The sequence below is a fragment of the Azolla caroliniana genome, unplaced genomic scaffold, assembly GCF_043228905.1.
Source record: "Azolla caroliniana isolate FFs.n. ecotype wild unplaced genomic scaffold, voAzoCaro1.0.p SCAF_18, whole genome shotgun sequence".
NCBI classification, from domain to species: Eukaryota; Viridiplantae; Streptophyta; class Polypodiopsida; order Salviniales; family Salviniaceae; genus Azolla; species Azolla caroliniana.
Window position 1 is genome coordinate 2,970,168 of NW_028230453.1, and position 11,144 is coordinate 2,981,311.

Sequence of the window (11,144 nt, forward strand, 5' to 3'; positions counted from 1 at the left end):
AGTCAAGAGTAGTTTGAAACAAGAAGTCCTAATGACATCTCACAATAAATATATAACACACATGGGATCAAAACCACCTACTAGATTGACAAGAATAGACAAAATGGGTTAATCCCTCCGCTTGGAATCCATTAAGACCAATCATTATTATTTCTCCATCATGAAACTCTGAAAATGTAGAAGAATCATACAAAGAAGGGATGTTATCTTCAAGCCATAATATGCAAATCTAGGAAACAAGGCGAAGCAACACTCTCCTTTTCATTTTAACACACAATGTTGATGATTCACGAATCATTGGCAAGAAAATGTTTTCTACTTTCCACTTTAAAGAGCAATCTTTGAGCTTAGGAATGATGAGTTTGCAAAGTATTAAGATAGGATGATTCTCAGCAATCCAAAAGATTGTTAGGATATATTATACAAAAGTTAGCTACAAGAGGAGTGAGATACAATTATGCAACTTAAGCCAAAGCTAGAAAATGCATGATTTTAACATTTTGGAGGGAAGGGGCATTAAATACTTGCAAGAATGTGACACAAACAACAACCAATGAAGATAACTATCCACTTCCAGCATTCTCAACACTCGGAAACTAATATGCTTGAAGTAGTGCCCAACCCCTGCATCAAGTCCCTAGTTTACAATACAAGGTTACCGAAGAATCTAACAACCCACATGTTTTTCCTTGGAGGAAGCATGAATCAATAGAAGACGCCTCAATTCTTCGGTTCCTTTATCTAGAGTGGAAATTATATGCATCAAAGATCTACTGAAATTCAATGCTCAAATGCTTTCTCCAAGATGAAGAACCCCACAATAGTTAAGAGCTTTCACCGAATGAAGCTTAAAAACTTCCGAGAGAGAGCTGAATATGCATCGAAGCTCATTAGTTCTTGGGTGGGTGAAGCATAATGAGATCATATGCTAGGAGGAAAGTAGCATAAAGATATATATATATAGCCTCTATAACTCGTCGTGAGTGGCAACAAGCTAGAGAATGTTAGAAAACTAACAAAGGCCTTTAGTTGCATTGCAAAAGTATTTGATGGTTGTCCATGCACCCCATGGAAGCATGTCTTTTCTTGTGAAGAGGTGAAGGGGTTTGTTGGAATTTTGCACTTCCCCAACTTTTACACTTGGCCCTCATTGAGATGGTTCCTTCCATGTACCCGGGTTTCGTTGGAGATTGGTCCCTACTCCGAGAGGTCCTAGTGCCATGTACATGTTTCACATGTTGGTGGTGCTCATGCCCAACACACGATTTCGATGCCGGGGATATCACTCCCGAATGACAATTCATATTATAAGCCATCTCCGGAGTGACTTTAGACTTGTTTGCATCTAGCTCTAGCTCGAGACTCAATTGTTGTTCCCACATTTGCCAAAACTCGAGCTCCTTGCTCGCGGCCATTGCACGTCGGTAAAATGCATAGGCTAATGCTCTCTCCCGTCTTATCGCAGCCGCATGCTTGTGGTGTTGCCTCCATTGGATTTCCTCGGCGCTTCCTTGGCAATCACACCATTCTCTCTTCTTCGATAGTTTTTGTAACACCAAGGATCGGATTTTGAATGGTTATATATTTATATGCAAAGATGCCAACAAAGGATCAATTTTAGGAGCCCACAAGAAATGAATTAAGTAATCTGAGATGGATTACCATTGTAACATCATTCACTTATTCTTGTACCTTAGATTCATGCATGTTCAGTTGATTGAAAGCTTGAAGAAAGACGGCAGCATTATACCGCCTCACCCGACGACCTCGAAAGAGTGCTTGGATTCTTACTATAGCTTTTAATGCTCTGAGTGCTCTTCTGGCCTACAATCAGCCAATGGAAGGATCAAATTAGAAATGATATGTGAATATGTCATTAGGGTTCAGGAAAACAAAAAACACACCCCTAATCTTGTTGGGTACTTCTTATTATATACCCAAGTTTTTTGAAAATTATTAGAAATCCTTGCCTCTCTATGATAATTTATCTTGAAGATTCACTGAGGATCTACTACCAGTAAGTGGCTAACAAGTTAGGGTTTTTTTTTTTTTCTGCTTCTCCAATGTATCACACTCTCTTAAGATGGAACTACACTGTCATTGTACAGCATTATTGTTCTAGACATTGCAATAATATTTCCTTTGCTAAACATAATTCTGTTCTCATTTATAGATTAAATTGATACGAACCAGAAAACCGCGGAATACCGATTGGATTCGAACAGCCGCCCATTGCATTGTGTAATGTGTAGGATATAAGATACAATCCTCTGGGTGCACATATCTCGCAGACATGCCATTCTTTCGATCATGTCTGTCGGAATTATGTGAAAGGTTCGATACATCCGATTTCCATATGATCCACCTCTTGGATTTGGCATGCTTTGGATATAAGATAGAATTCTCCGGATGGACGGCATATCTCGCAGACATGCTATTCTTTATGTCGTGCCGATCCACCACATTCTTTGGATTGGCCGACGCTACTGAAGTAGTTTTCCATACGATCCACCTCTTGGATTTGTCATTTGTCGAGTTTTTCTGTGTGAATGTTAGACATAGAATACATATTTGCTCAGTCTCTCTCTCACTCATGAGCTTTACCCTAATGGGAAGCTATTTAGGCATTAAACACTCACTGATTTACAGAGCTAGCTAGCATCAAAGCCATGAACTTGAATAGCACAGTTACAATAATGGAACCGGAACTTCATGTTTCTTCCCTCTCTCTTTCTCTTTCTCAGACTCTCTCTCTCTCTCTCTCTCTTTCATTCATACCAGACTCTCTTGCTCGGAAGCTGCTTTGTTTTTCTTGAAGCCAATGAGAGCTTTGAACCATCTTGAAGTGGCACCCATAGACACCAAAAACTGTTGCTTCAAGAACCAATCCTGAAATTCGAAACAAAAACACCCATGCAATTGAGAAATTGTCTTCGATTTTTTTTTAACATAAATCAGAATTTTGATGTACATTAATGTGTGATTTTTGAAAAAAGAAGCCGCTTATTTCTTGAGAATTCATCAAGAATTGATTACACATAAAGAAAACTTCCAAATCGTTGTGGAATTTTAAAAATAAAAGAAAATTTCCCCCTCGACACAAGCCATGAAATTGTGTTTCAACATTTAAACATATGAGATTAATTAAAGTAAAAGGATTATTGCTTAAAGTACAGGTCAAATTTAATCAAGAAAAGATTTAAAGACAATTTGTAAACTTTAAACGAAACTCATAGATTAGGAATCGTTGATGGTGAGATTAATCAAAAAGGAAAGGTTTAATTCTGAAATTTAAAGGAAACCCCAGAAAATATTTGAATTATGAGATTTAAAGCTTAAACTAGAAATCTTTAATTTTGAGATTTAATGCAGAACCTAGAAGGCTTTAATTCTGAGAGTTAAAGCAAAGGCCCAGGAACCTTTAATTCCGAGATTTAAAGCCAAACCTCACAAAGAAAGAAAGCTTACTTGTGAAGTGAATCAAAAGCCCACAAAGAAAGAATGCTACGAAATTGAGAGGATTGAGGAACTAAAAACCCTAGTAAATATAGAGAATGAAAGGTTTAGATGAGGAGGAGGGATTAAAGCGAGAGAGAGAAAGCTTTTTCTTTTATTAAATGCAATTGAGCAAGGGAAAAAGAGAAGATTAGTGTACTTACTTACTTACAATGAGTGGAAAATTAAAGAAGTAATTTATGAATCAGATTAGATAAGATTATATAAAAAAAAATGGGCAATATCTTCTTATTTCTTCCTGTTTATCTCCTCCTCCTCCTTCTTCTTCTTCTTCTTCTTCTTCTTCTTCTTCTCCCCCTCCTCCTCCTCCTTTCTTTATTTCTTTAAGATGGAAATCAATCCGAAATGCTGTGATTTTTAAGTGTAAAACAGACAGTAAAAAAAAAAAAAAAGGAGAAAAGGAAGGAGAATTCAGGGTAAGAGAAAGATGGCTAGAGGAAATTTACTGCAGGATTTCTCTGTGTCTGCCCCCCCTATGTATCCATCCATCAATCAATCAATCCATCAATCAATCAGAATCAAATGTTTTTGTGTGTTTTCCTGTCTGTCTGTCTGTCTGTCTGTCTGGTTTATTTTGGAAGGAGGAGGTTAGGGAGAATTGTGTGTGTGTTTTTCTTGCTTTCTTACTTTCTTTCCTCTCTCTTTTTTTTCCCTCACTTTCCCAATGAAATGTGATGAGATGAGATGAATTGAATTGAATTGAGAAACAGAGAGACACACTCACACACACAGTATTTTTGTTTGTCCAAGTGTGAAACCAAATTTTCAAAAATAAATCTCTTCTCCTCTCTTCCATCTTTTTCCTTTTTCTTTGTTAATTTGTTTCTTTTTTTCTGTTTTTCTTTTTTGTTTTTTGTTTTTTGGTTTTTGGTTTTTGGTTTTTCATTGTTTTTTTTTCTTTTTTTTTTCTTTTTAATTTTTCATTTTTCATTTTTCCTTTTTCATTTTTCATTTTTCCTTTTTTCATTTTTCCTTTTTTCATTTTTCATTTTTTCATTTTTCATTTTTCATTTTTCATTTTTCATTTTTCATTTTTCATTTTTCATTTTTCATTTTTCATTTTTCATTTTTCATTTTTCATTTTTCATTTTTCATTTTTTCATTTTTTCTTTTTCATTTTTCATTTTTCATTTTTCATTTTTCATTTTTCATTTTTCATTTTTCATTTTTCATTTTTTCTTTTTCATTTTTCATTTTTTCATTTTTTCATTTTTTCATTTTTTCATTTTTTCATTTTTCATTTTTTCATTTTTTCATTTTTTCATTTTTCATTTTTTCATTTTTTCATTTTTTCATTTTTTCATTTTTCATTTTTTAATTTTTTCTTTTTTTCTTTTTTTCTTTTTTCTTTTTTCTTTTTTCTTTGTGTTTTTTTCATTTTTTCATTTTTTCATTTTTTCATTTTTTCATTTTTCATTTTTTCATTTTTTCATTTTTTCTTTTTTCATTTTTTCTTTTTTCTTTTTTCTTTTTTCTTTTTTTTTCTTTCTTTTTCTTTTGGAATTGGGGGGGAGGATAACCTTCTCTTAAGTTGGGGGTACAGTTTCATTCTCTCTTTCCTTTTCCTTTTCATTTTGGTTCTTTTTCCTCTTCCAAAATTCAAAATTTGAATCAACCTTTTGAAGCAATACCACCCCACACAACTTACAAACTCACTCCCCCAAGATAAAAAGCCCCCCCCACACACCTTGAGCAAAAAAAGGCGAAGGTGGTATGAGAAGTCACGACACCCACTCCTCTTCTTGATCATTGAACGTCGACTCCCACCCAATATAAATAATAAAGGGACATTTCGGGAATGATTGGTTTCTTATGGGCGAGAAGGGACTCAATAAACTTTGTGCACAAAATTCTCTCTCTATCTCTCTCTCATCTTCTATCTCTACATCAATTGATCGAAAATGTCTAGTACTAAATATAATAACAACAATAATTGAGCTTGAAAGTCCGCCCTCTTCAACCCTCTCTCTCTCTCTCTCTCTCTCTCTCTCTCTACAATGTACCGTAACATGGGACAAATGTAGAGGATCACGCTTCACACATTATACGACACATGTTGCGCCTAACTACAAAACCATATTCTTTGTGGAACGGGGAAATCGTACACATTCGATACATGTTAAAGCTCATTCCGTTGTCTGCCATTTAAACCATTGCTTCTATACGACTTAGCTCACATGCATTGCGATTTAAGATGGGGCGTTGGGGCACAAGTGATGAGAGTGGTCGTATTTGACCGCCGAAGACGATAGTAGAATCTCTCTCTCTCTCTCTCTCCAATCAATAAAATTTAGTTGTTATGGAATGAGTGATATTTGCCTTTGCTCATAGTCGGGATTGGCCTTTACCTCTTTCTGATGCATGCTTTACACCATATCATATATGAACTCTAAAGATGATCATGGTTGGGCTCAGGGCAATACTAGAATTGGTGAAATAATGGGAAATCCTTATTTGCACCTTTTTTAAGTGTACTAATATGCCATATTTTAACTTAGAGGATGATAATCAAATCCTCAAGCTTGAGAATGGTGAATGAATGATTAAGTTCTAGCGTGCATCATGCCAAAAACAACAATTCTCATAAATGTCATTCTTGGATTCAAGTTTCAAGTTTTTTAAGAAGGGAACAATGACATAAACCCTCAATTGGCCATATCACCATCTCCATCAAGCTATTGCATTTGTTTCATGTAGTTGATGCTTTTGGATGAACATTCTAAACTTGATTTACAATAGGGGTAGTTTATGTTCCTCCATTAAATGTTCATTTTAGTGTAAAATGTCACAATATCACTTGGTGGATCACCTCGAAAGTTGAATGTTGTGTTCCAAAGCAAGACTAATTCCACTATTGTACGCTAGTTTAGACATGTCCATAAAATGATGATTAAGATATGTAATCAGGAATATTGTAAACAAAATAGAAACATCATTTCCATTTATGTTGCTCGAGTGGATGAGTTGCAAGAATACCTATAAATGTTGGAAATAAAGATAACACCTTGTTTTTTTTGTGCCTTTTTTATCTTATTCTCTCGCAACGCTTCTTTCATGACAATTGATCTAGGTACGAACAACTAATCTATCACTCTAGGGACCGACCACATTTAAAACATTCAAACGAAACCCTTTACATATATCTCTACTTTTTGGAAACTCGCACACTAGCGAAAGAGAGCAAAATATGTGTTTGAAAACTAAAAAAGTGTGTCCCTCACAATCTAGAGAAATGTGAAACCTGGCAATGTAATCTTTCTTATACGTAGGTCTTATAAATCAAGGTTGGTATCAACTAGGGGCTGATAAATACTATTGTAATGGCCATTGATTTTATATCATTTATGGAAGACGAATAAATTTGCATCGAAATGAATGTCGCTATTGAAACCAAAACCCTTCAATTAGTAATGGTTCATGAGACATGTCAAACTCTCGTTATGCATATCTAATAGCTTGTGTACATTAATTGGCTCACAACCCACACACAAATTATTTATTTTGCTAGCCTAAACATTGTTTTTTTTAAATGTATTCAGTCCTATCCATATTTTGCCCAACCATAAATTGTTCGAAATCTTCAATAAAAGGCTTGTATCGAGTTTCACCTATATTAGATGTTGTTGCTTTACTCATACTTGACAATGTATTCCAACAACTGTAATGTTTTCTTTGAGCAACAATTGTAATGAAACGATCATTGTCATAACTACTATGAAGAAAATTCTGTTGAAGCTCATTATGTATGACTATCATCACTATCGTACATAAATTTCTGCAACAAAAAAAAGCATCGATGTTGCTTCCGGAAATCCTAACGATCATAAATGAAAAGGTGATGACATTTTACCGATAGTTGGACCAATATTACTTGCCTTTGTAAAAGAGTAATACAATACAACTACTACAATTTCGAGCTCTTGCCCTTACATTCGCAAAACTTGATGCATTATTTTATCTTAGAACATATGACATTGTTATAACAAACATTACTTGATCATGCTTGGGCCTCTTTGAAATTGTTATATTATTGTTGGTCGGTTGGTATGTGGAAGCTTCTAGGGGGGAGCCCTTCGGTAAGAGACACGTTGTTGACTATGATTGGCCATCCGGCGAAAGAAAATAAAAAGAAAAGAGAGCACATTGTTGACAATGGGCGAAAAGGTATTGTCTCAAATTATTTAACAGTGTTTTCACACATAAATATTTCACATTAAAGAATGTTTCGACGGACAGATCCATCATTAAAGAGTGCTTTCGACAACAATGAATGCTCACTTACAAATTGGTCATTTTGATATTATGTACGAAGTGTGTTCTATGCAATTCACATTAACATGAAACTAGAAACATAACACTACAGTACCGACAAATTAAATCAAAACTCAAATGTTTGTATTTAAAGAGAGTACAAGAAAACTTCATGCTACAAGTTATTGAGTGTTATGCCTCCATTGCTTAAAAGGATGTATCAAATGTGTCACAATATTGAATCCATTCATGTACATATTTATGCCATCACACATTAGGTGTAATAAACACTACAATTTGCCACCTGATAGTTGCATAGGGTTTGTTTATGATATTAATAAAATGCTATAGTATTCGTGTGTGAGTTTGATTCTTCGCTACAACTACAATACCAAAGAGCAACCTACAACACAAAAAGCGAGAAAAACAATGCACAATCATGCTAGCTTTTTAGTATTTCCAACATTGAAAATTGCGAACATTAAATTCTATTTCAATGAATGTCATGATTATCGCACTCCATCTATCTAGAATGAATAAACTACATGATTGCTTTGTTCATACATCACGATGATAGTAGTTTGTTTTACGCTTTCATTCATAGTTATTTCACGTGCATTTGAATATGTTATGTCCTTTCCTACATAAGATATGGTGAAAGATTGGCTTAAGAGCATGGGCCCTTCTTTGTGAATGGGAAAGATTATGAAGCCACCCCTAGCCATTTGAATGTTATTTCAAGATTATAGTAGTGTGTTTTACGCTTTCATTCATAGTTATTGCATGTGCATTTGAAAGTGTTATGTCCTTTCCAACATAAGATATGGTGAAAGATTGGCTTAAGAGCATGGGCACTTCTTTGTGATATTATGAAGCCACCCCTAGCCATGCTACTCGGGAATCAACATAGTAAATTGATAAGGAGCCTCATCAACCAACTTAATACTAAAATTACTGGCTATAACCCTAAAGATGAAGAAATTTGGTTAATCTTACAATTTTTTGCAAGATTTGGTTTATTGTTGCAACATATTTACAAGGAAATTGAGCAAAGTCTCTTGAAAGTTTTTTGTCATGATGTTCGCCAAAAGTTTCCACAATGCCTAAAGACATAGCCATTCGGTGATAAATAACCCTCCATTCTCTCCCCTCCAACTAAGTTCTTTGAAAAGACGTGAGGAGTTGTCTTTTCATATCCATCTCATCAAATTTATACTAAAAAGAGTTCAAATAAAATAAGTGACTGTATGGCACAAACTTACAAGAAAACAGAGAAAATGTGCAAGAACTACGAGAAATATTAGCAAGAGTTTTGATATATGATCAAGAATCAAGAGCCCATTAGTCCAAATGGTTGTAGTTCAGTTGGTAAGGTTGTCTGATGGAGACTAGGCATTCAACCCCTACTTTCCATGGTGACATCTAGTATTTATTAGGGGATAAAAGAGGAAATCTCTAAAAGACTTGACATTAAACTAGAGTGGTTTGAAAGAATGAGGCTCTTCTTAATGCCTTGACTTCTAAACAAATAGTCAAATTTGGTTCACTCCAAAAAGATGAGATCATGCCTAGAGTCTTCCAAATCCTTATGGAAACTACTTATATGAACAAAATGTGAAGGGATAAATTTGTACCTAATTTGCCAAAGGTGTATGTCTTGGAACTAGAATGTTGTGAGTTTGAACCCTACTTCGTGTATGTCATCTAATGGTTCAATCATCTAATAAGACAACAACTCTCGGCATAATATCCAAACAAGGTCACCAACCCAAAATGTGGGTCATCCTACTAATGTTGGTAAGATAATAATGAAGCATCAACAAATTTATCAACAATCTGACGAGGCCCCAAGCGTGAATAATCAAGTTTATTACATCAATGACCTATCAACCATTCTTGGTACAATCTCCAAACAATGTCACCAACTGTTGACGGCGAGACATTTTGGTGATGATGGTCAACATGATGACAATAACATGTATGAAGTGGAAAAGTGTAGTAGTTTCTAATGAGCTTATTTGCACGCTTTCTGTTGAAGATGGTATGCAGAAGAATGTGTGAGGACCAACAAGATGATGTCAAGCAAACAACATGTGCAAGACAAAGAAATAGAATGTGCACAATATGAAGGAAAGTAAGAAGCAAGAGAACTCAGATCAAGCTCTAATGGAAACTTGTTATTCTCTTCTGTAACTCTATCACTACAATGTTACATTTGGGCTTATATATACTCAAGCCCTAACTTGAGGACGTGTTCACACTTAATGATACAATTTGGAAGGAGTCGGCCTTTTATGCCAACACTTTGAACCTTGACAAGTGTCAGGTTTTGTATTCAATTCAATGAAAATTTTATTTGTGTTTTAGGCATTGACTTATTTTTGGATGACAATTGCCCAAGCATTGTATGATCGTTTCACCTTTATTATTCATATCTTATATTGTTTTCCATATGTTTACACTCATATATTCTCACCAATTAAAAATTTCCTTCTTCGACAAAGTGTCATTGAGAAAACGTGCTAGTACTATAGAGAACTTTTTAGTTAGGAAACTATTTTATGTGGATTAGCTCATCCCACGTGAGTTTGTGCTCATTAGGATGTTCTTGTTCCAATATCAAGAATATTATATATATATATATATAAGAGATCAATCATGGTCCAATACATGATAACATTAACTATTTAGGTGAACAACTCAACTATTTAGTTCAGAGTTTGTAGAGTTTGTTCAACAAAGCAGGACACAACAATCAACAAACAAGTTGACAATATAATGAGCTCGTTTCATTTTTCCACATATGACAATGATGGATTGTGATTAAATTATGTGCATGAAAACTAAGAATTATGGATGACTTTTAATGGATAAGGACCTCAAGGTGGCAAGGGGAGGGGGAGGGGGAAACATGTTAGGCCTTCTATCTTATGCGTTTAAAATGGGGTATACTAGCTAGCCTAAACAACACTTAGTCTTCTCTTACATCAATAGACTAAGACCCAAGGTATGTGGGTGAAAAAGTCCTCGTATCCTTACCAACCAAATGTGTTGTATCTAATGTTTATAAAATAAATGTAACCTTTAAAAGGAGTTCACAGTTAAATAACTGACATCTTTAATGTGACCAGTTCTAGTTCATTTCATCGTAGTAAAATTTTGATCTCCATCCCCCAATCACTCATTTGAAAATGGAGGCTTTTCTTCCCAATCCGATTCCTTACTAACACGTGAAATAGCCTACAGAGAAACACTTATTCCCACATAGAAGCACGAGAGCCAAAAATGTGAGGAGAAGAAAATTTCTAAAAACAAAAGGGAATAGGTAAAGACAATAACATTTTATTGACATACATCGAACTCCAATCGAAGATGGG

General features: G+C 34.8%; 1 protein-coding gene across 2 annotated transcripts; it reads right to left on the minus strand.

Annotated features, from left to right (window-relative positions):
* Positions 1-386: 386 nt before the first annotated feature.
* LOC147852077 (protein IQ-DOMAIN 8-like) lies at positions 387-3,771 on the minus strand. Of its 2 annotated transcripts, none has more exons than XM_087334443.1 (5): positions 3,664-3,771; positions 2,779-2,889; positions 2,191-2,541; positions 1,693-1,824; positions 387-1,535 (listed from the first exon to the last, which is right to left on the minus strand). In XM_087334443.1, exons 2-5 carry the CDS (start codon positions 2,854-2,856, stop codon positions 1,026-1,028), a joined length of 1,071 nt encoding a protein of 356 aa, XP_087190569.1. In that variant the 5' UTR covers positions 2,857-2,889; positions 3,664-3,771; the 3' UTR covers positions 387-1,025. The 2 variants fall into 2 exon arrangements, with proteins under 2 accessions (XP_087190569.1, XP_087190571.1); XM_087334445.1 differs by having other exon boundaries at positions 3,668-3,730.
* Between the last annotated feature and the right edge of the window lie 7,373 nt (positions 3,772-11,144).